The sequence below is a fragment of the Tursiops truncatus genome, chromosome 1 (assembly GCF_011762595.2).
Source record: "Tursiops truncatus isolate mTurTru1 chromosome 1, mTurTru1.mat.Y, whole genome shotgun sequence".
Classification (NCBI taxonomy): Eukaryota; Metazoa; Chordata; class Mammalia; order Artiodactyla; family Delphinidae; genus Tursiops; species Tursiops truncatus.
In genome coordinates, this window is record NC_047034.1 from 139,999,606 (window position 1) to 140,025,849 (window position 26,244).

General features: G+C 40.5%; 2 protein-coding genes across 7 annotated transcripts in view; both read right to left on the bottom strand.

The window, feature by feature from the left end:
• Nucleotides 1–4,602, bottom strand: part of ZYG11A (zyg-11 family member A, cell cycle regulator) — a 57,770-nt gene extending 53,168 nt beyond the window's left edge. Inside the window, exon 1 of the mRNA XM_019937781.2 lies at nt 4,513–4,602. Coding sequence (XP_019793340.1) covers nt 4,513–4,602 — 90 coding nt within the window. The remainder of the gene's footprint in view (nt 1–4,512) is intronic.
• A 7,066-nt stretch (nt 4,603–11,668) lies between these two features.
• The window catches only part of ZYG11B (zyg-11 family member B, cell cycle regulator), a 78,625-nt gene continuing 64,049 nt past the window's right edge, over nt 11,669–26,244 (bottom strand). For 5 of the 6 annotated variants that reach the window (XM_019937786.3, XM_004319917.3, XM_019937787.3 and 2 more), the window contains one exon: nt 11,669–15,909. In XM_019937786.3, the coding sequence (XP_019793345.1) occupies nt 15,719–15,909 (191 nt within the window). In that variant the 3' untranslated portion in view covers nt 11,669–15,718. The remainder of the gene's footprint in view (nt 15,910–26,244) is intronic. The other variant, XM_019937788.3, reaches the window with a different exon arrangement.

The following is a 26,244-nucleotide window of genomic DNA, read 5'->3' on the forward strand; positions in this document are numbered from 1 at the left end:
CAGCACTGTTTTACATTTTTGCAAATTTCATTAATGTGTGACTTAATGAAAGAGAATGCAGTCTTAGAGACCCCAGAGGTCTTGAGTCCACATTTAAAAACTGCTATCTTTGAGTGACAATTAAAGAGAGTTGGGGTGGGGCAGGGAAAGGAGAGGAACAGAACTAGTAAGTCAACAGAAGAGATAAAATGAAACTTTAAAAATACTCAACTGAGGGAATTCCCTGGCAGTCCAGTGGTTAGGACTCCATGCTTTCACTTCTGAGGGTGCAAATTCAATCCCTGGTCGCAGAACTAAGGTTCCGCAAGCTGCGCAGCATGGCCACAAAATATATATGTGTATACTCAGTTGAAAAGAAGCCAGGCAAAGGAGAAACACGACAACAAACACATAGGACAAATAGAACACAAACAGCAACTTAAACACAACAATTTTGATAATTATATTTACTCTAATTTAAAAGGCACAGATTGTCAAACTGGATTAAAAAAGCAAGCCTGCTGTTTACAAGAGATGGGCTTTAAACAACACAGCATTGTTTAAAAAACACTAACCATACGGACCCTGGAGTGACTATGTTAATGTCAGAAAAAGAAGCCTTCAGGAAAAGAATATTATCAGAAATCAAGATGGACATTTCATAATGATAAAAGGATGAATTCATCAAGAAGACATAATTCCTAATGTATATGCACTTACTAACAGCTTCAAAGTTCATAAAGTAAAAACTGAAAGAATAAACAGAAAAATTGATGATTACAGTTGGAAGTTAACACTTGTCTTCAGCAACTGATAAAAACAAGTAGATGGAAAATGAATAAGAATATAGATTAACATTGGGAAATCCCTGGCAGTCCAGTGCTTAGGACTCTGCGCTTCCACTGCAGGGGGCACAGGTTGGATCCCTGGTAGGGGAACTAAGATCCTGCATGCCACACTGTGTGGCCAAAAAAAAAAAATGAATATAGATTAACATTCTCAATCAACTTGACCTGACATTCATAGAATACTATACCCAACTACAGAACACATACTCCTTTTAAGTGCACATGAACATGCACCAAGATAGATAATATCTGAGCCATAAAACAAATCTCAATAAATATAAATGGATTGAAATCATAGAGCATGTTTTCTGACAACAATGTATTTGCATTAAACAAAAAGATATGTGGAACATCCCCAACTATTTGGGAATTAGGCAGTACACTTCTAAATATCCCATGGGTCAAAGAAGGACTCTTAACAGTACTTATAAAGTATTTTTAACAATATATCAAAATTTATGAGCACTTCCCCCAAGAAGTAGATATAGTTTAAAACCTTCCCTCAGGGGGAGGGATAAATTGGGAGTTTAGGATTGACATAACACACTACTATATTTAAAACAGATAACCAACAAGGACCTACTGTATAGCACAGGAAACTCTGCTCAATATATTCTGTAATAACCTAAAGAGGAAAAGAATTTGACAAAGAATAGATATATGTATAACTGAATCACTTTGCTGTACACCTGAAACTAACACAACATTGTAAATCAACTATAGTCCAATATAAAATAAAAATTAAAAAATAAAATAAATTTTTTTTTAAATCCCCCAAAGAAATTAAAGTCTCAGTGGTTTCACTGGTGAATTCTGTTAAACATCTAAGGAATAAATAATACCAATATCCCACAAACTCAAAAAACTGAATAGGGAACACTTCCCAATTCATATTTTAAGGCCAACATTATCTAGATACTAAAACCAGATAATTTTTTTTTTTTTTTTTTTGCCCTTGCCGCGTGGCTTGTGGGATCTTAGTTCCTAGACTAGGGATCAAACCCGGGCCCACAGCAGTGAAAACGCAGAGTCCTAACCACTGGACCACCAGGGAATTCCCAGATAAAATATTTTTGAAGAGCAATTTGCCTCATAAACATGGACATAAACAATATTTCAAAAATATTAGCAATAGAATTCTTCGATATATAAAAATAATACATCATGACCAGGTGGTGTTTATTCCTAGAATGTAAAGTTAAATTCACAATCAATAAAATCCAGCACATTAACACAATAAAGAACAAAAACATCTTATTAAATGCTGAAGAAGCACTGAACAAAATTCAACACACATTCATGATTTAAAAAAACAAAAACAGGGCTTCCCTGGTGGCGCAGTGGTTGAGAGTCTGCCTGCTGATGCAGGGGACATGGGTTCGTGCCCCGGTCTGGGAGGATCCCACATGCCGCGGAGCGGCTGGACCTGTGAGCCATGGCCGCTGAGCCTGCGCGTCCGGAGCCTGTGCTCCGCAACGGGAGAGGCCACAACAGTGAGAGGCCCGCGTACCACACACACAAAAAAAACTCATTGGGCTTCCCTGGTGGCGCAGTGGTTGAGAGTCCGCCTGCCGATGCAGGGGACACGGGTTCGTGCCCCGGTCCGGGAAGATCCCACATGCCGCGGAGCGGCTGGGCCCGTGAGCCATGGCCGCTGAGCCTGCGCGTCCGGAGCCTGTGCTCCGCAACGGGAGAGGCCACAGCAGTGAGAGGCCCGCGTACCGCAAAAAAAAAAAAAAAAAAAAAAAAAAACTCATTAAACTAGGAATAGAAGAAAAATTCCTTAATTTGACAAAGGGCATCTAACGGAAAAACCTACAGCCAGTATCATACTTGGAGGTGAAAGATCTAGAACAATACAAATATGTCTATTCTCACCACTTCTACATTCTACAAAAGGTCCTAGAAAATGCATTTTAAAAAAAAGAAAATAAAAAGCACAGACTGAAAGAGAATAAGTAAAGCTGCCTTTATTTGCAGATGACAGATTGTAAAGAAAATCTTAAGAAATCTTAAAAAAACTGGAGAAAATAGGTGGCTTTAGCGAAGTTGTAGGATACAAGATCAATATACCCCCCAAATTATAAACTGTTAAAAAGTATTTACAGAGCTTCCCTGGTGGCGCAGTGGTTGAGTCCACCTGCCGATGCAGGGGACACAGGTTTGTGCCCCGGTCCGGGAAGATCCCACATGCCGCGGAGCGGCTGGGCCCGTGAGCCATGGCCGCTGAGCCTGCGCGTCTGGAGCCTGTGCTCCGCAATGGGAGAGGCCACAACAGTGAGAGGCCCGCGTACCGCAAAAAAAAAAAAAAAAAAAAGTATTTACAGTACTACCAAAAACAGGGATAAATTTAACAAAATATGTAAAAGACCTTTACAGCAAAAACTACAAAACACTGCTAAATAAAATTAAAAACAGCATAGAGAAATATATCTAAAGGAAAAGTATTCATGCATTGTACAACTTTTAAAATTAATTAAAAATAAAATCTTAACCAAAAAAACGAGTGTACACAGTACAGTATGGAACCAGACAGAAAATGGATTATTAGTCTGATCACTTTTCTAAAGAAAACCTTGTTTTTCAATTCCAGTCAGCGCCAACAAAAAATGTGCTTGATACGCTGTATCAGTACATACATTAAAAACGCAGCTTTTCCATTAGCTACAAACAAATTTACAAATTATTTAGGCAGCTTTCAAAAGTGAGTCCAAAAGGGTCTACAGGAATACAGGCTAGATCTTTGAAGGACACAAAAGCCAACACGGCGTCAGCGTGTAAAGTACAACCTCAATCAGGATACTTCCTTCCCCCCCCCATACTAATTGTGGGTTGAGCGTTCATTAGATTTTGAGTTCTAAGAGCGGTAGCCCTTGGGATGTTGTAGAACATGGAGTCTGACATCAGAACAACTGATGTTCTCAATTTCCCTATACACCAGTAAAATGCCTACAAAAAAATCCGAGATTACTCTAGAAATGCAATACCTGACACACAGTAGGCGCCAAATACAAACTCTTTTGGTTTGCATTTTACTCAGTTTAGTCTAACAGGCATTCCGACGGAAAAGAGAGGGAAACAAACACGTGGAATTTAAGGAATTTCAGTCTTCCGGGCTCCAGTGCCCCCCCGCCGGGCTCAGAAGGTCTTTCCTGTTAACGATCCCGGGACCTACAGGTCACGGCCTCTGGGAAGCAACAGATCCCCAACACACGGGGAACGGTCGAGGTTTGAGGCATTTGGGTGCATCATGACAAAAAGCGCCACCGTCTACTACGGGCCAAGTCTAAAGCCATGCCCAGCACTTACGTCTACATTTACACCACCCTGCAAAATAGCTGCCGCCCTCGCAGGCACAGTTGAGAATCAGAGACCTGAGCAGGGGACTCGCCCAAGGTCACGCGGGAGGCGGGACTCATCCCGCCGCCCCTCCTCTCAGCTGCGCAGGGTCTGCTCGCTCGGCTCCAAGGCTGGGACGCCCTGGGAGGAAAACTCTTCTCCGGCATGCACTTCCCATAAAAGATAGAAGCCTGGCAGGGGGCTCAGCCTCTTCAGACTTTACCCCCGCGTCGGTCAAACGAGCCAACAAGTGCCTCAACACAGTCCCCGACGACTCGCCGTGCTCGCCAGGGGCCTGGCGTCCCACCTAGGCTCGCGTTCCCCCCTCCCCCTCCCCGGTGCTCACCTGCGCTACGCCGCAGCCCAGGTCGTCCTTATGAGCGTCCGGAGGGACGATAGTCCGGGGCGAGAGGCCTGGGTGCAAGAAGTGAACCATGGCGAGCCCCGCCGGAGAGGCGTCGAGGAGAGAGCGGCCGTCGAGCGGGCCCGGATCCCGCGAGAGGTGGTCTCGACCGGCACCGGAAAGCAGCTGAACAGCGCCCGCTCGGCGAGCAGGCACTCTGCGCTCTTGCGGAAGGTTTGGGCTTTTGTAAAGCACTCGTCCGCCGCAGACCCCGCCCCCAGGACGGCCTTCCCCACCCACACCGGGCCGACCACCCCTCCACGCCTTGAGGGCCCAACAGCCCTTCTTCCGCCTTTTTGACGCTCCAGAGACCAACCTTAAGCCTTCCGAACCACTCGCCCAACTCCTACACATCCCTCTGAGACCGTCTCCCTCCAACCGACACCATAGGGCTAGGTACCACATTCTTGTCGCCGGTCAAAGGCATGGCCATGGACCAGCTCTGTGGAGTTGGGAAATAGAATGTGGTGGGCCCTCCGTGTCCCCAGGGACATTGGTTTCAGGATCCACCATATGCAAATCCTCTGAAACTGAAGTACCTTATATAATAATGGTGTAACATTTGCATTATAACCTAGGCACCTTGTCCACTATACTTCAAATCACCTCTAGAGTGCTTATACTAATACAATGTAAATGCTGTGTAAATAGCGGCTGGTACTGGCAAATTCAACTTTTGCTTTTTGAAATTTTATGGAATTTTTTTCCTGAACATCTTCCATAGCGGTTGAATCCAGGGATGGAGAGCCCGTGGATAAGGAGGGCTGATTGTATACATTTTTTAATTACTTATGGCTGTGTTGGGTCCTCGTTGCTGGGCACAGGCTTTCTCTAGTTGCGGCGAGCAGGGGCTACTCATTGCGGTGGCTCCTCGTTGCGGAGCACGGGCTCTAGGGCATGCAGGCTTCAGTAGTTGTGGCACACGGGCTCAGTAGTTGTGGCTCACAGGCTCTAGAGCACAGTCTCAGTAGTTTTGGCGCACAGGCTTAGTTGCTCCGCAGCACGAGGTATCCTCCCAGTCCAGGGATCGAACCTGTGTCCCCTGCATTGGCAGCGCAGGCGGATTCTTAACCACTGCACCACCAGGGAAGCCCCTACATTTTGAAATCTATTTTTTAAAGTCCTTTCTCCTACACATCTGGCAACAGCACCTCTCTTATATCAGACCTCTGTTTCACCTTCTACTGACATTGGATGAATCAAATATCAAAACCACTTCTGATCTAGTAAGTACACAAACTGAACTGCTCAGCTTTCTTGTGACCTAAAAAGTATGGAGAAGACCCTTCTAACCTGCTGCAAGAAAGAAACCCTGAGAGAGAGTAGTGAATTAGTACACTTTAGCTAATTTAAGAGAAAATATGTCTTGGAAAAGGATAGTTATTGAGAGTAGGGGGCTTGGATTTGAATCCTGCTTTGGAATGCCTGCTCAGCCACCTACTAACTTGTGAACCTTGGACAAGGTTTTTAATTTCTCTGAAGCTCAACTTCCCCATCAGTAAAATGGGATGAGAATGCCTTATCTCACAGGGTTAATATAAGGATTAAATAAGATAATGTATGTAGGGAGTTCCCTGGTGGTCTAGTGGTTAGGATTCCACGCTTTCACTGCCATGGTCCAGGTTCAATCCCTGGTAGGGGAACTGAAATCCCTCAGCTGCACGACAAAAAAAAAAATAGAAAAAAAAAGATTATGTAAAACACATGAAAATGAGTAATGAAACAAGTCCTTGATAAGTGGATTGAAATGTTAAAGTTATTTTTCAAGTTCAAATAACTGCAAAATGCTTTCCTTTCACATTTATTCTTTTATTTAATCCTCATACAAATAGAAATCCCAGGCCTTAGGTATCTCCATTTTACCCATAGAGAAACTGAACTACCTGAGGGATTGAGCAGACAAGTTAAATTTTACCTACATGATGTGTGGAAAACCTGGGAGTCAAAGTTGAGTTTTCTAAATCCAAATCCAATCAATGTTCTTTTTTTAATTTAATTTTTATTTTAGATTGGACTATAGTTGATTTACAATGTTGTGTTAGTTTCAGGTATACTTTTTTAAATTTAATTTTTATTTTATATTAGAGTACATTAAACGGACTATTTCCTAACTTCTGTCAACTCTCCGACACCTCTTCCCCCAACCATACTGTCAGTTTCCTCTTTCACTGAAAAAAGAAAAGAATCAAAAAGAACATTCCAAGCTCCCCCCATCACATCTACCCACCTACCAGTATAGGCTCTCTGTCTTTGCATTCCCTCCTATTACTATGAACTATTTATACCCTTATCTAAGGCCAACTCTGGACTTGTGCAATAGATCTCATCTTCCCTTGCTTAGTCAAAGACATCATCCAGCAACATCCTTTCTCCTAAATTATCATTTTTCCCCCTCCTTCTTGGATCATTCCCACCAGCTGATATTTTTCCCATAATTAAAAAAAAAAAAAACACTTCTTTTGACCTAATTTCCCTATTCAGGTATTGCCCTCACATCTCTTCCATCCTTTAGAGCAAAACTTATCCAAAATGTGGTCTGCACTTGCTGTCTCCAATTTTTCTCTTACCATTTTCTTTCACCTCTGCCACTCTACTAACCGTTCTTGTCAACTTCAAAGTTGCTGAATTCAGTTGTCACTCCTCTCTCATCTTATTTGTTCAGCAGCATTTGACCCAAGTGACCCATTTGACCCATGCCACGGAGCAACTAAGCCCACGCGCCACAGCTACTGAGCCTGCACTCTAGAGCCCGCGAGCCACAACTACTGAAGCCCACACACCTAGAGCCTGTGCTCTGCACCAAAGAGAAGCCACCACAATGAGAAGCCCGCACACCACAACGAAGAGTAGCCCCCACTCGCTGCAACTAAAGAAAGCCCACACACAGCAACAAAGACCCAATGCAGCCAAAAATAAATTTAAAAAACAATTAGGTACTGAAATTGTTTCAGTTCTAGAAATGTACCTTTGCACATTCATTGTTGTCCATGCCACCTCCCCCTACTAAGTAATTCCTATTAATCCTTCTGATCTCACTGAGATGTCACTTCCTTTAGAGAGCCTTCACTGACATGCCCCACCCTTTTCCTGAAAACTCTGAATAGGTAGGGGAAGGATAGTGCAGAAACATAGAAATTGGGAAGTTTCAAGAAATTAAACTTCTGAAATGAAATTAGGAAACCAGAGTCAAGATTTCTTTAAATCGTGGTTGGATATCTTTAAGGACTTTGTAAAATTTCTTTAGCTTTGTTGGCATGAAGTATAGGGGAAAGGTCATGAGCTCTGATGTCAAAAAAGCCTGAATTCAGATTTCATCTCCACCTTACCTTTGGGTAGTTACTTAACCTATGAGCCTCAGTTTCCTCTTCTGGAAAGTGAGCTAAATAAAGAATAATACCAAACTTGCAGAATTTCAAAAACTAAGAGATTGTCTAACACCCCATGTGTTATTTTTGTGTTCTCAAGTAGACAGGATGATTTCTAAGGGTCATTTGAAGCTCTGTGACTTTGAGCAAGTCTTTGTCTCTTTCTGGGCATCAGAAACACAAAGACTAGCTACTAAGTCTTTGTCTTATCTATGTCTGTAGATTCGGTTTATTTCTCCTACTGTAGTGATCAGCAGTAAAACCTGTATTATCATAGCCTGCTTAGGAAACAAAGAAACTGGAACCACAGAGGAGTACAAATCATCAATGGCCCTAAAGAAAAGGTTGCCTCTATTTAGGGAGGGGCAGCCTAGAGTTCAGAGAGCGGCCTCTTGACTAGTCTCCTTCTTTACTAACTTAATTAGTAAAAGGTAACACACTGAAGTAGTGAACTTGAAGAAAGAGAAACCACTCCTGGGGAACCAAATTAACTAAGGAAATGGTTCCCTAAGGCTGATCCAAAGACTCTTGTTGTCTTTATCACAGGTGGGCATCAAAATGAGTAAAATAAGGACAAGTGATACATATAAAACTACATGCATCCATTTAAAGTACTGTCCTTTATTCTGACATTATGTCTTCCTATTTATTGGTTTTAACGATTTTTTTTTTTTTTTTAAATGAACTTACTGTGAACCCTGTTGGGAGGAAAAACTCCTCTACCAACTTAGGTCCGATTGTTGGAAGTGGAAGGAGACCTGTAAATTAACTGAGAACAGATAAACCAGAGAAAAATTTATTACACACAGTGGAATATCCTACATAGAAAGTAACTCCTCGTACAGCTATGGGGAAAGGTTTACATCCTGGCTTAGTAAGACAGGGGAGTTGGTTTAGGGCTTCAAAGGATGGAAAGTTATGAGTGTTGTTTGTACAATTATTTGGAAATGTCCTGATGCCCAAGGTCAGTGCCTCTCTGATTGGAGACCTCCCTAGAAATGGGGTTTGCGGCAGCTGACTCTCCTAAAGCTCTATACTAGTTAGATAAGCCATGTTCAGATGTTTTCACATTGAAGTAACCTCTATCTCTATCAGTTTCATGGGTTGTTGGTCTCGTTAGCCCCATTATTTGGGGGAGGAAATTTTCTCCCCAAATTTGTAAAATCTTATGTTTTACTGTAGGAGCCACTACCATAATGACACTGAGGGCCCGTGAGGTTGAAAATCATAAACTTGGAAAGCTGTCAATGGTCTCCATTCTCTGAGACAGGCCAAAAGTGTGCATGGGAACGGCCTTAATGGTTAAATTGGATTTGGGATTGTCCTTAATGGTAAAATTGGTTTTTCCCCTTTATAGCACAGTGATTAAGAGCATAGATTTCAGAGTCTGACAGACCCAAGTCTCATGTGTGACTCTGAAACCTAATAACTTGTGACCTTGACAAAGTTATTTAATACCTCACAATTTCCTTATCCATAAAATGTAATGATTACCTTTTTTTTTTTTTTTTTTCCTGTACGCGGGCCTCTCTGTTGTGGCCTCTCCCGTTGCGGAGCACAGGCTCCGGACGCACAGGCTCAGCAGCCATGACTCACGGGCCCAGCCGCTCCGCGGCATGTGGGATCTTCCCGGACCGGGGCACGAACCCGTGTCCCCTGCATCGGCAGGCGGACTCTCAACCACTGTGCCACCAGGGAAGCCCCAAAACAGTTCCTTTTGTAATGTGTTTTTATGTAAAGTAACAGGAGAGCTGAGGGCTTTTTTTTTGTTTTTTTGTTCTTAGCTCTTATTGCCTCATCACAGTCTAGGAGAGACACTCTCTAGTGACAGTCCTTGACTGAGTCATTGCAAGATGATTTTAAACAGCTGTCATACTGAATGCACAGGAGTAAGCCATTCATCTGCAACATCTGGTCACTGGTATCATTTCCTCAAACCTGCTGTGAAGTCTGGTTTCTGGAAGCCAAGAGCTCAGTCAATACGCCCACCCTATGACTTGCTCTTTTATAGGCTGAATTTTCAGACTGCATTAGAATCTTAAATTATAAAAAGACAAAAATGATTAATGTGAGTGCTCATGGTTTCCGCCATTCACCTACTCTTCTCAATGTGAGGAGTTATGCAGTTACTCAGAGCTGTGCACTGGAGTCTTATGATGCAGATTAAGAATGGGGAATAGAAGATGGAAAGATAATCAGGAGGAAAGGAAGAAATTTAAATTTAGCCAAGAGACTGGGTTGATCTACATCATAAAAACTGTGAGAAAGGGTGGGGGAGGGGAAGAATGTTGGCAGGTTTGATTTTGTCTTTTTGAAGATAGGCTATAGACAACACAGCTCAACAACTTGTTTGGTTAAATATTGGCCAGAGGTATTTATCTTCCTCAGTATGTATGGCCCATAGTAATACCATGTTAGTATTGAGTGAATTATTGGAAACAATAAAAGGTTAAGAAAAGCTGGGCTTCCCTAGTGGCACAGTGGTTAAGAATCCGCCTGCCAATGCAGGGGACATGGGTTCAAGCCCTGGTCCGGGAATATCCCACATGCCGCAAAGCAACTAAGCCCGTGCACCACAACTACTGAGCCTGTGCTCTAGAGCCCACGAGCCACAACTACTGAGCCCACGCGCCACATCTACTGAAGCCTGTGCACTCTAGAGCCCGTGCTCTGCAACAAGAGAAGCCACCGCAGTGAGAAGGCTGCGCACCGCAACGAAGAGTAGCCCCTGCTCGTGGCAACTAGAGAAAGCCCGCGCACAGCAACGAAGACCCAACACAGCCAAAACTAATAAATAAATAAACAAAAATAATAAATAAAATAAATTTTTTAAGCTAATAATTATTATAAAAATTATAATAAAACTACTATTAAAAACCCTATCACTAACACATCTAATCTCATGTTTGTGTATTAGTGAAGCATTAGTATTTGTACTGATCATTCATTAACAATTCTATAGCATCTAAACACTAATGCTGCCCTACACCATCTGTAAGGATGGTCAACTTCCACTTCTGACCATCTGGCGCACATTCTTTTCTGTACCATTCATTTGATGTTTAATCACATATTCCCTAAGAGCTAAGCAATCTCATGCGATTATGCAATAATAGGGGGAGAGGGGGCCCATTGGATTGTAAATTTGGAAATAAGAATTGTAATGCAGAGTCTGTTACTGACTTGCTGTGTGATTTGGGCAAGGTCATTTTACCTATGACTTAGTCTCTTCAACTATAAAAATGACGTTTCTGAAACTAAAGTCACTAAGAATTCTTCCTGGTCATGGGGTTCTTATATTATACTTTGTTTTTTGGTAACCTCCCTCACTAAATGCACTCATACAATATATATTATATCAGTTAATTATCTCAATAGTTGTGTGAATGACTGTCAACCTAGATATGCTCTCTAGGAAGTGTTCTTGGGCTGTCTGATGGGTGCCCAGTCTGGATTAGGTATAGTCTCTGTGGCTTTATAACAAGTACCATGGACTGGTCTGTAATACAATGTTATGTAGTATTTATCTGTTTATTTGACACTTCCTCTTCTCCACAAAACTGTTAAGTTCTCTGAAGGATTTATAAATTATGCAAGTTCCAACACATAAATAGTACCCACTGGCCTTTTCCAGAAAGCAACTGTTACAAACGGATGACCAAGGAATCTGAATCTTGAAGCATTAGTTTTAAATTTTAAAGCAAATGCCCAGAATAAATGTAGACAAGACACACTTTACATAAAATTTGTAACATTTATTTAGGCCAAAAAAAAAAAAATCCCCAAAACAAAAATCTGTATACACAACAGTAATACCTAAGTGATGTCCTGATTTAAAACACCATGATTCATGTACAGGACACTCCCATTCATCTGGCCACAGTAAGAACAGTGCCTTCAGTCCAGACAACTGACAGCCTTTGAAATGTATACACATTACACTTTCCAACGAATTTTTCATATCCTTTAAAAGGAGTTAAACTCTTCCATCAGAATTCAAGCAAAAGATAGCTTTTTCCATACTCACAAGTCAGTGAGAATTTGACAGCGGGAATTCTACAAAAGTCAGGGATTTAAAAATTTTATTCTTACAGATTATCTGAAAGTATAAATCTTGATATAACATCTTCCCATTTTTAAATGCTCTCAAGAATTTCCTGCTTTTATGAAAGTATGTCTCAGCTTTCATTAGCAAGTAGTTTCTTGGCTTCTAAGCTGATTAAAGTAAGCTTAAAAGAAACCAATTTGAACAATTTTCCAAAATAAGTTCAAAATTAAGCACATATTATTAATGAACTACATTTATGATTTCTCATAATTTGATAAATTTGGATTTTCTAAATATTCTCGATAACCATTCTATCTAGCTATGCAGTTAGGTTGTGCTGTCCAAAGGAGCTTTGCTTCATCCAGAGAAACGAGAAATAGCATTGATTTTCTTTACCCAAAAAAAATTGGGGGAGGGGAGAAACAGGCAGAGAAAGTTCTCTCTTAGGCTATCAATCAGTTAACATAAGAATGTCTTAGGTTAAGATTTGGAAACCAAAGAATGCATAATTAGGAGTGTACATGTCACACAAAATCTATGAAATACTAAAAAAAGATAAAGCAGTTACTCATTTAAAGCACACTCAGCAAAATTTCCTATCATACCGCTATTTTCATCACTGGATGAAGTCTGGATTTGCATTATTACTTAAATAAACAGTTCGTGAGTTAATACAAAAAATGAAAAATGTGTCAATACAAAGCAAATGGTAAAATTTAAATATCCAATATCCACACAATCATTTGAAACTGCTACAATGGATTTGAGAGGGAAACCATAAGTTTGCAAACCTCTCTGTAAGCTATCTCGGAACACTACTCTGAAGCCCTAGCCATATAAAGCCCCCAAATAAGTAACATACAGATGAAACTGCCCACGTCAGCCAACAGTATGATATTGCCTTTAACTTACACCTTCAGTTTAATAATACTGTTTATCTCAAGATAAAAGTTGCACAATAACCAAATAATGTAAACAGACCATTAGAGGGCAGGAGAGGGGTGGGTTTCAACATGTACAACAAAGTAAGTTTATTTTCCTGGCTACTCATGACCTCTTTTCAACCTTGGGTATTGCTGCACCTTGTTCTATGGGGGGACAGGGTGGGGTGTCAGGCATTTTAAAGCACTAAGCCAAAACCACGGTTCATTAATCGATTCTACCCTAATTTAGCACATAATGAACCATAATAAAATATGTTTTCATCAAAATGTGCTCCAAAGGTCTAGATGATGGCCCAATACTATCTTGAGCATGGCATAATTTAAAATATAGCCAAATGAAAGTGACTGGGGAGAAAAAGGGCCAACTCAAAAGGTCCCACTAGCAAGATCAACTTCCTAGGCTGGATATACAGCACTGATATTTTAAAACATGAATCCTTGATTCTTTGGAAGCTTGCAAACAAAAGATATCATGAAATTAAATTCCCATAGTTGCTTTGTGGGATTCACCTCTACCTTGGGTAATTCACTTAAATTGACTAGTGCCACTAAACGGCATTTCTGTCCAAGGGTGAGGAGCGGCAATATTTAAGGTCAATTCCTGGATCTGTGAGTCTGATATGACTTTTTTAATTCTCAACTAAGATCAGTAACCACTGAGTCCTTGGCCAGAGAGTAAATTAACCCCTTATTACTACTTGATTTGATTTATGTTCCTTTTCAACTGCAAAAGGAAAAAATGATTTTTTAGAGTATAAAGAGAACAGCAGAACTTACTTGATGGAAAGAATGAGATACCCTAATTATTTTTGCTTTAATTTCAGACTGTTCTTGTTTTACTCAATAAATTTACACATGCATCCTTATAGTTTAAAAAGTCTAATTCCATTTCCCATTTCCTTTAGTAGATCTATTTCCTTTTTCCTTTAGTATATCTAAACCTTGCTGTTGCTTGTGGACTGATGTAGTGATAATTTGCAATATCTGAGCACACCAATGATTTGAGCAATGAGTGGTTCAACCCTAGTCTAAATTGTGCTTGAAACAGCACCTCTAAGTCACTGAAGAGGTAACCCTTGAAGGCACCAAGTTCTGTTACATTCTAGTGTACAAATGCAAACGGGAGGCCTAATAGATTCTTTCTGTAGAGACAGGCCAGTTACACCTCATAATTTCAATTTTTATATATATATACATGTATATATACATATACATATATACTGTATTATAGCCAGATTCAAGACCTTATAGACAATTCAGTGCCATAATTAGATACACAATTTTAAGAGCTATCCCAGCCACAAAGGCACTAAATTTTTTATATATTTGGGATGTGCCTAATTATTTTGCTTTTAAGATTCAAAAGTATCTGGCCATTACCAGTGCTCAAAGTAGCAAATTTCAATTTCAATATATTTGAGTCTTCATCTATCAACAAGTTATTCTGAGTAATGAAGGGATTTATTGTTTTCCATACATTTTTAGCCATTTTTGAAAACAATTCATAAAGACAAAAACCTAGGATTAGCCTAGAAGGAACATGTACTTTTGTCTTGAATAGGATACAATAGAAACTTGAAGCCAAACTTCTCAAATAGGCTTTTCCTTAACTACACAAGCTAGAAGACCTAGAAATGCTCTACATAGCTAGCGACTCCAAGCTTTTGTAGGCCATCCTATTTTCTACATTTTGCCTTAGATATTTAAAACCCAGAAAAAGGGGGAAATTTTTAAAAGAATTTTCCATTTCCTCTGAAATAGAAATAATCTGTGAAAATTTATCTCACACCTATAAACATTCCTTAAACTGGTTAAGTCAGAATTAACCCATAATTTAATATGGTTTTTAATGATTCTAAATATCTATTTTCATTTAGTTTAAGTTTTCACTCCTGTGAAGGAGTACCAAATAATTCAAGTATGACTACTGTGATAGTGGTATGCATTTTCACAACAATATGACATAAAGAAATTCAGACAGTTAATCTTTAATGCAGAATGCTGTAATATTTTAAACTGTGGTGCTTGGGGAAATATTTCTAGAGAGTAACCAGCAGTCTGTGTAGGAAGCAGCAGCCCATGCCTCCAGGAATAAATATGAAGAACAAGCTACTGCGCAATGCCTCAGGAGAGGTGGGCCCCAGAAGATTAGCCAGTCCCAGTTTAAAAACTATATACCACAAGAGCAGACCTTTTCCCAGTTCCTAAACTCTATTTTCCCTTAGTAGTTCTTCTTTTTAATATATTTTCTGCCAGCCATCCGAGCACCAGCCAGTGAGTAGCTTTCACAAGGAGAGGACTCAGATTTCCATTCTTTCACACTAAGAAGGACATCTTATAAAAGATACACAGACAGAGAATAAAGGCATTTTATACAGAAGCAATATAAAATTTACAACTGAAGCAGTGCCAGAAATCAGGTTAACAGCTTATCTGAAGCTGCAAATTGACGGAAGGGACTTTAAGATCAGAAAAGTCTGGCCTAAGGGTCCGTGCAAACTTCCTCATAAAACTGTAGAATTTTAAGCACAAGTAAGTTCAAACACTGAAGGATGTGGAAATTTTCCTAAAAGGCAATGATCAAGGAAGAGACTCTTCTCATCTGATAAGTTAAAAATCACAAGACAAATCAGAGACTGTTCACATGGGCAGTACTGTACATTATCAATCCCATACTCACTTTATGACTCTTGTTGTAGAAACCCCCAAAACATCAGAGAGGGTAAGATATTCCAAGTGAACCTATCACAAAAAGAATTTCTGTGATTCAATTATCCAATTACCTATAGCTATCAATTTAGTCTGGCCTGGGGCTGCTTTTTACAGGGAGGTGGTCTTCCATGGCGTACAATGTGTTTCTCTAAGCTGTCCAGGATGGCCACAGCAATCTGTTGGACATGAGGATCAGTCTGTTCATGTTCTTTGATGTTGTATAAATGCTGCAATCCTCCTTCCTCAATCAGCATGCTGCAATACCTTGAGGCTGAAAGAAAACAGGAGAAAGAGCTTTCCTTAAAAAACTTAATTTGTTTTTTTGTGGAATAATTTTTATTTTTTTGCTTAAATTTAAGCTGTTTTGTTATTGCTCACTAACATAAGTTAGAGTTTGAAAAACATCTGTGTAATGATGTTATGCCTACACTACAAGGCCCACACATAGATCATAGATAATACACATACCATTATATATATATTATATATAATATATATAAAAATCATAACCATAAGACATAGACAATCTTCTTTGACCCCCAAATCATGAGTAAGATGGGTACTGTTACACTTTTATGCATTTCCTATGTTAAAAAAAAAATGTAGGGCTTCCCTTGGGGCGCAGTGGTTAAGAATCCGCCGGCCAATGCAGCGGACACGGGTTCGAACCCTGGTCCAGGAAGATCCCACATGCCGCGGAACAACTAAGCCCGCGCGCCACAACTACTGAGCCTGTGCTCTAGAGCCCGTGAGCCACAACTACTGAGCCCACTCGCCTAGTGCCTGTGCTCTGCCAACAAGAGAAGCCACCACAACGAGAAGCCCGTGCACCGCAATGAAGAGTAGCCCCCACTCGCTGCAACTAGAGAAAGCCTGCATGCAGCAACGAAGACTAAACGCAGCCAAAAATAAATAAATAAATAAATATTTAATAGCAGTCATATTGTACATGCAGTATTCATTATTTTTAAATATTTTTTTCCTTTTGCCTTTTTTTACACATGCCTTTTAAAGTTTTTTTTTAGTTTTAGTCATATTTATTTAGTCATATATAAACATTATAAAGTTTATTTTTTTAGTTTTAGTCATAAAGTCTAATTTACACACAATAAAACACACCTAATTTAATCTATAGTTTTATGAGTTTTGCCAAACGTATACACTTGTGTAACCACCAACACAATCAGGATATGGAATATTTTCAACAACTAAAGTTTCCTTGTGTACCTTTGAAGTCAATCTCCCCTGCACCCCTCATCCCAGGTAACCACTGTTCTAATTTCTGTGATATAGACTTTTGCCTACAACTTCATATAAATGGACAGCATGTAACTTTTTGTGTCTGTCTACTTTTGCTCAGCATGATGTTTTCGAGATGTTTCCAAGTTGTTACCTGTATGTAATCTTTTTTTGTTGTTCTAAGCTGAGAAGTATTCCACTGCATTGAATACGTCACATGTTTTTGATGTTATTGTACTGATGGACATTTGTTGGATGTTCTCTCTCCCTGAGCATTTCATTACAATGACTAAAAATGCTATAATCATTCTTTCACAAGTTTTTTGGGAACTTTTCATTTCCTGGATCTTGAGAAAATACCTAAAATGATGGGCAAATGCTAAATGTATGTTTATTTTTTTATTTTATTCTTGATTTTTATTTTATTTTTTTATACAGCAGGTTCTTATTAGTTGTCAATTTTATACACATCAGTGTATACATGTCAATCCCAATCTCCCAATTCATCGCACACCCATCCCCCCCCACCACCACTTTCCCCCCTTGGTGTCCACACATTTGTTCTCTACATCTGTGTCTCAATTTCTGCCCTGCAAACCGGTTCATCTGTACCATTTTTCTGGGTTCCACACATATGCATTAATACACGATATTTGTTTTTCTCCTTCTGACTTACTTCACTCCGTATGACAGTCTCTAGATCCATCCATAAATGTATGTTTAACTTTATAAGAAATCACCAAATTGTTTTCTGAAATGGTTGTATAATTTTTCATTCCCATCAGCAATGAATGAGAAAGTTGCTTCATGTCCTCATCAACACTTGTCATTGTCCACCTTTTTGATTATAGGCAGCCTTCCTAGCAGGTGTAAAGTGGCTTACACCTCACTGTGGCTTTAATTTATATTTTCTAATAACTAATGATGCTGAACTTTTTTTTGGCCATCATGACAGTATCTTTATTTTTTAAATTTTATTTATTTATTTTTTTGGCAACGCCCTGTGGCATGCGGGATCTTAAGTCCCCCGACCAGGGATCAGACCTGTGCCCCGTGCAGGGGAAGCATGGAGTCTTAACCACTGGACCACCAGGGAAGTTCTGAACTTCTTTTAATGCTTATTGGCCATTTGTATGTTTTCTTTGAAGATCCTTTGCCAATTTTTAAACTGGGTTATTTTCTTTTTTACTATTGTGTTTATATATTCTGAAAACAAATCTCTCATCAGGTATATAATTTGCAAATATTTTCAACCGTTCTGGGAGTCGTCTTTTCACTTTCTTGATGGTGTCCTTTAAAGCACAAAAGTTTTAAAATTTTTTATTAAATCCAATTAGACTAGTTTTCTTTTGTCACATGCTTTTGGTGTCCTATATAAGAAATCACTGCTTAATCCAACATCATAAAGAGTTATACCTATGCTTTCTTTTAAAAGTTTTATATGCTTATGCATATGTAAATGTAGTTCTTATACTTAGGCCTGTAATCCATTTTTGAGTTAATTTTTGTATATGGTATGAGGTAAGGGTCAAAGTTCTTTCTTTTACATGTGCCTACTCAGTTTTCCCAGCACCATTTCTTTAAAAACCTGTTCTTTCCCCACTGAATTGTCTTGGCACCCTTGTTAAAAATCAATTAACCATAGATGCTTGGTTATTTTTGGACTCTCAATTCTATTGCATTGATCTATACAACTATCCTAATGATGTTAGGCATCTTTTCACGTGCTTATTTGTCATCTGTAAATCTTTGGTGAAAAGTCTGTTCAACTCTTTTGTCCATTTTCTTGTATTCTTTTCTTATCATTAGGTTTTGAGAGTACATGGTATATTTTGATCACAAACGCTTTATCAGACATGTGATTTGAAAATTTTGACCCAGTATGTGCACTGACTTTTCATTTTCTTGATAATGTCTTTCAAAAAGCTGAAATCCTTAAGTTTGATTTGTTCATGTCCAATTTAGCAGGTTTTTCTTTTTCTTTTTTTTGCTGCTCCGTGTGGCTTGCGGGATCTTAGTTCCCCAACCAGGGATTGAACCCGCGTGCCCTACAGTGGAAGTGTGTAGTCTTAACCACTGGACTGCCAGGGAAGTCCCTAGTTTTTTCTTTTGTAGATCATACTTTTGTGCATATTTCAGAATTTGACTCAACAGATGCAGAAAAAGCTTTCGACAAAATTCAACACCCATTTATGACAAAAACCCTCCAGAAAGTAGGCATAGAGGGAACTTACCTCAACATAACAAAGGCCATATATTACAAACCCACAGCCAACATCATTCTCAATGGTAATAAACTGAAACCATTTCCACTAAGATCAGGAAGAAGACAAGGTTGCCCACTCTCACCATTATTACTCAACATAGTTTTGGAAGTTTTAGCCACAGCAATCAGAGAAGAAAAAGAAATAACAGGAATCCAAATCGGAAAAGAAGAAGTAAAACTGTCACTGTTTGCACATGACATGATACTATACATAGAGAATCCTAAACATGCTACCAGAAAACTACTAGAGCTAATCAATGAATTTGGTAAAGCAGCAGGATACAAAATTAATGCACAGAAATCTCTTGCATTCCTATACACTAATGATGAAAAATCTGAAAGAGAAATTAAGGAAACACTCCCATTTACCATTGCAACAAAAAGAATAAAATACCTAGGAATAAACCTACCTAAGGAGACAAAAGACCTGTATACAGAAAACTATAAGACACTGATGAAAGAAATTAAAGATGACACAAACAGATGGAGAGATATACCATGTTCTTGGATTGGAAGAATCAACATTGTGAAAATGACTCTACTACCCAAAGCATTCTACAGATTCAATGCAATCCCTATCAAACTACCAATGACATTTTTCATAGAACTAGAACAAAAATTTTCACAATTTGTATAGAAACACAAAAGACCCCGAATAGCCAAAGCAATCCTGAGAAAGAAAAACAGAGCTGGAGGAATCAGGCTCCTGAACTTCAGACTATACTGCAAAGCCACAGTAATCAAGACACTATGGTACTGGCACAAAAACAGAAATATAGATCAATGGAACAGGATAGAAAGCCCAGAGAGAAACCCACACACCTATGGTCACCTTATCTTTGATAAAGGAGGCAAGGATATACAATGGAGAAAAGACAGTCTCTTCAATAAGTGGTGCTGGGAAAACTGGACAGCTACATGTAAAAGAATGAAACTAGAACACTCCCTAACACCATACACAAAAATAAACTCAAAATGGATTAAAGACATAAATGTAAGGCCAGATACTATAAAACTCTTAGAGTAAAACATAGGCAGAACACTCTAAGACACAAATTACAGCAAGATCCTTTTTGACCCATCTCCTAGAGAAATGGAAGTAAAAACAAAAAAAAACAAATGGGACCTAATGAAACTTAAAAGCTTTTCACAGCAAAGGAAACCATAAACAAGACGAAAAGACAACCCTCAGAATGGGAGAAAACATTTGCAAACAAAGCAACTGACAAAGGGTTAATCTCCAAAATATACAAGCAGCTCATGCAGCTCAGTATCAAAAAAAAAAAAAAACCCAATCCAAAAATGGGCGGAAGATCTAAATAGACATTTCTCCAAAGAAGATATACAGATTGCCAACAAACACATGAAAGGATGTTCAACATCACTAATCATTAGAGAAATGCAAATCAAAACTACAATGAGGGGGCTTCCCTGGTGGCGCAGTGGTTTAGAGTCCGCCTGCCGATGCAGGGGACACGGGTTCGTGCCCTGGTCCTGGAAGATCCCACATGCCGCAGAGCGGCTGGGCCCGTGAGCCATGGCCGCTGAGCCTGTGCATCTGGAGCCTGTGCTCCACAACAGGAGAGGCCACAGTAGTGAGAGGCCCGCGTACTGCAAAAAAACAAAAAACAAAAAAAAAACTACAATGAGGTATCACCTCCCACCAGTCAGAATGGCCATCATCAAAAAATCTACAAACAGTAAATGCTGGAAAGGGTGTGGAGTAAAGGGAACCCTCTTGCACTGTTGGTGGCAATGTAAATTGATATAGCCACTATGGAGAACAGTATGGAGGTTCCTTAAAAAACTAAAATTAGAACTACCTTACGACCCAGCAATCCCACTACTGGGCATGTGCCCTGAGAAAATCATAATTCAAAGAGTCATGTACCACAATGCTCACTGCAGCTCTATTTACAATAGCCAGGACATGGAAGCAACCTAAATGTCCATCGACAGATGAATGGATAAAGAAGATGTGGCACATATATACAATGGAATATTACTCAGCCATAAAAAGAAATGAAACTGAGTTATTTGTAGTGAGGGGGATGGACCCAGAGACTGTTATACAGAGCGAAGTAAGTCAGAAAGAAAAACAAATACCGTATGCTAAGACATATATATGGAATCTAAAAAAAAAAAAAGTGGTTCTGAATAACCTAGGGGCAGGACAGGATAAAGACGCAGACATAGAGAATGGACTTGAGGACATGGGGAGGGGGAAGGGTAAGCTGGGACGAAGTGAGAGAGTGGCACGGACATATATACACTACCAAATGTAAAAAAGATAGCTAGTGGGAAGCAGCTGCATAGCACAGGGATATCAGCTCCATGCTTTGTGCCATGTCCATCTAGAGGGGTGAGATAGGTAGGTTAGGAGGGAGACGCAAGAGGGAGGAGATATAGGGATATATGTATATCTATAGCTGACTCACTTTGTTATACAGCAGAAACTAACACACCATTGTAAAGCAATTATACTCCAATACAGATGTTAAAAAAAAAATCTGCTTAAGACAAGGTTACAAATATTTTGTCACATTTTCTTGTAGAAACTTTTAATAGTTTTTGGTTTCATATTTAGACTTATGATCCATTAAGAGTTAAATTTTTAAAAATTAATTATTTATTTTGGCTGTGCCAGGTCTTAGGTGTGGCATGTAGGATCTTTGTTGTGGAATGAGGGATCTTTAGTTGTGGCATGTGGGCTTCTTAGTTGTGGTGTGTGGACTCTTAGTTGCAGCATGCATGCAGGATCTAGTTCTCCAACCAGGGACCAAACCTGGGCCCCCTGCACTGGGAGCTTGGAGTCTCAGCCAATGGATCACCAGGGAAGCCCCAAGAGTTAATTTTTTTATACAAAGTATGAATCAAAGTTCTTTTTTTTTTGCAGATAGAGATACACTTGATGCAGTACTGTTTGTTGCAAAGACTCTTATTTCTCTATTGAATTGCTTTGAACTTATATCAAAAACTAACTAACCAGGGGCTTCCCTGGTGGCACAGTGGTTGAGAGTCCGCCTGCTGATGCAGGGGACACGGGTTTGTGCCCCGGTCCGGGAAGATCCCACATGCTGCAGAGCGGCTGGGCCCATGAGCCATGGCCACTAGGCCTGCACATCCGGAGCCTGTGCTCTGCAACGGGAGAGACCACGACAGTGAGAGGCCCGTGTACCGCCAAAGTGTACAGAGAAAAAAAAAACCAAAAAACCCTAACTAACCATATGTGTATAGGTCTGTTTCTGTACTCTCTATTCTGGTCCTTTGAACATTCTTTGTTTATGCTTATGCCTGGACTTCCAATTGGTGCCTGAAGTGAGGGCACTTTTGTGGGACTGAGACCTTAACTTGTGGAATCTGACACTATCTCGAGGTAGATAGTGTCAGAATTGAACTAAATTTGTAGGACACCCAGTCAGTGTCGGCTGAGAAATGGAGAACTTTTAGGTGGGATGTGGAAAAAACACATATCAGAATTGGTGTCAGAAGTGGGATTTGCTATCCTGGTCCTGGCTTATGGAAACATGTGGTTAGGGAACAGAAAGGATAAAAAGGTGAGGGATAAGGAACCTCTGGTTTTTGGGTGGCTACTCCATGATGTGGAGTAGCAGCTGTGCTGCCATCAGTTACTAACAGTAAAAGTTACCAATGGAATTTATTTTTTTATTTATTTATGTTTTTAAGAGTTTTGTTAAATGTTTTTTTATTTTTTTAATTTAATTTTATTTTTTTGCGGTACGGGGGCCTCTCCCGTTGCGGAGCACAGGCTCCGGACGTGCAGGCCCAGCGGCCATGGCTCACGGGCCCAGCCACTCCACGGCATGTGGGATCTTCCCGGACCGGGGCACGAACCTGTGTCCCTGCATCGGCAGGTGGACTCTCAACCACTGCACCACCAGGGAAGCCCAATGTTTTTTTTTTTTTAAAAAAAATATTTATTTGGCTGTGCTGGGTCTTAGTTGCAGCAGGCATGCCCCTTAGTTGCGGCATGCAAACTCCCAGTTGCAGCATGCATGTGGGATCTAGTTGCCCAACCAGGGATCAAACCCGGGCCCCCTGCACTGGGAGCACAGAGTCTCAACCACTGCGCCACCAGGGAAGTCCCAACCAATGGAATTTAGAGATGACTCCAAACCTGACCTTCAATTGTTTTATCTAATCAAGGCAAAGATTGACAAAAGGCCAGGATTCCTTGGCTTGACTCCTTACTGGGGACTTAAAGCCTTTTGCACAAGAGTGGGTAACTTAGGAAGTGGAGAAGTTCCTGGTGAAGTCCTGATATGGGCTACAGTTAGAGAGTTTAAAAAAAAAAATGTAAGGATTGACAGGATTATGAAAGTTGGGAGTGTTTTTTTAAAAAATATTTATTTATTTATTTGGCTGTATGGAGTTTTAGTTGCGGCCCACAGGCTCTAGAGCCTTTGGGCTTAGTTGCCCTGAGGCATGTGGGATCTTAGTTTCCCAACCAGGGACCGAACCCACATCCCCTGCATTGGTAGGCAGATACTCAACCACTGGATCACCAGGGAAGTCCTGAAAACTGGAATGTTTAAACAGACTTTATGTAAAGAAGTTGTGTCTCCTTTGCCTCAATATTTTATGGAAATGAGTATTATGTCTGGCTGGGGAACACTCTCCTACCTAGTAGTGTAAGACCAAAATCTGTGGATGGTTACAGTTAGGAACATAAGGGTTAAAAGAATTAAGGTAAAAGTTTGTAGGAGAATTGGTATGGTTGAACAGACTTTATGTGAAGTGGTTACATTTCTTTTACCTGATGGTATTATGAGAATGAACATTTTATTGACTGGGAAATGTTTCCACTACCTAACATCATAAAACAGAAAGCATGTAAATCTACCTTTCAAGCAATGTTAATTGGGCATGCTAAATGGGAACCAGTAAGGTTGCCCAAGCCAATGCAATGTAGAATAGAAGCTGGAGTGCTGGTAGGGACAAATTCTCTGTGCCATAGCCCTATGTGAAGGACTGACTGGGGTTTATGGCAAAAGCCTGTGAGTGCCTACCAGAGATGATTACTGGGACTTTGGACTTGAGAATTTCCATTTGAGGGGCATTTACTACCTTGCTATTTGACATTAATTGAAGCTACCCTCATGACTGAAGGACAAAAAATGATCTGCAAACCTGAAATACCCAAGACGTTTTGAGTGATGTCAGAGAAACACTCTAATGGGGATGGCAGTGCCCAGAAGAGTTCCATGATAAAACAGAATTCGTTTATACAGGATCGTGCTACCTGGAGAATGCAAGGAGATACTCATGAGCAGGGAGCCTCTTTCTCCCTAGTCAGTCCCTAGGACTGACTTTGGAACTGCACAAGGAGCTGCCAGATTGTATAGTCACTTGGACAGTGCCCTATAAACAGCTCGCCAACAACCAACAAACAGCTGCTTGGTTTGTGGATAGCAGTTCCAAGGTAAACAGACAACATCCTGTTTGGAAGGCCACCATTCTGATTGAAATAGGTAAAACCAAAACAGCTCTGTGGACTGAACTGCATGCTGTTTTCCCATCCTTTCCCAAGGATGAAATACTGAATAGTGGTAAAACCCTCTGTTTGGGTTTTTTCATGGGCAGTGGCCAATGGTCTAGCCGTGTAGGTGGATACAAGGGCAATGGAAACCTGGTCATTAAGGCAGGACATATCTGTGCCCATCAGAAGAACTCTCTTCCATGTTCAGAAGCTGACTGGAACTGACAAGCAGATATCCCAATGTGCTTGCTTGAGGTGGCCACCTGAGTCCATGAGATGAGTGGATACGGAGGAACTGCAGCAATGCAGAAATGGACTGAATCTAGACATATTCCTCTTGCATTTTAAGGCACAAAGCGCCAGAGTCAAGGAAAACGTTTTCTATCCCTACAATGTCCAACAATGGGCAGAGAGATATCCTCCTCAGAGTAATAGTTCGATACAGAATTGGAATGGGCAATTAAAACATTAGTTATCTAAAATCGGAGATGGGAGGGAGGGGGGAGATACAGGCCTGAAGGGCTAGCTTTCACACCTTCACGAGTATATGTATGCTCACACTCAATATGAGTGGAGCTAAAAGAATGTCCCCACTAGGGACTTCCCTGGTGGAGCAGTGGATAAGACTTTGTACTTCCAATGCAGGGGGCACGGGTTTGATCCCTGGTCAGGGAACTAGGTCCTACATGCATGCCACAACTAAGAGTTTGCATGCCACAACTAAGGAGCCCACATGCTGCAACTAAGAAGCCCTGAAGCCGCAACTAAGGAGCCCACATGCTGCAACCAAGGATCTGATGAGCTGCAATTAAGACCCAGCACAACTAGATAGATAGATAGATAGAATGTCCCCACTAGATATTCTCCTGTTTTTCTGGGGAACCTGGGGAAGAGGGAGTGGGAAAGGATGTTGATATGATTATATAATTCTTGCTAAGGGAGGATACTGGTATAATGACTATACTTTTTTCTTCTTCTTCCCCATATCACAACGTTTTTTAATTCCCCTACCTGGTGCAGTGGTCACAGAACCAAGGCTGCAACTACAAATGCTGGAAGCAGGAATGATTCCTAAGCAAGAAATTGTAACTATGTTGTAAACTCTTTTTGTCAGGATTCCCAAGGGCCTAATGGGTTGGGTTATGCCTTAACTCCATCTGGCAAAATTGGGAATAACACTGAATGCAACTATATTGCCTCCTGGTAAAAACAGCCCGCTAGTTCTGCACCTATGTAATCTTACCCTATCTGAATGACAGTGGACTGAGGGGGAGACACTTGCTAGACTAGTATTGCTGTTGGCAATCTAGACCAACAGTGGTCAAAATTAATGTCCCTTCCAAAGGTGGAAAAGTTTGAGTGTACATAAAGAGAAGGAGGATCAGGAGCTGAGGGTACAGGAATGAATAAATAGGCTATGTAATAAGAGAAATTCAATATGACATTAACACATCAAAAAAGGCTCAGAGCGGGGCCTCCCTGGTGGCGCAGTGGTTGAGAGTCCGCCTGCCGATGCAGGGGACACGGGTTCGTGACCCGGTCCGGGAGGATCCCACATGCCGCGGAGCGGCTGGGCCTGCGCGTCCGGAGCCTGTGCTCTG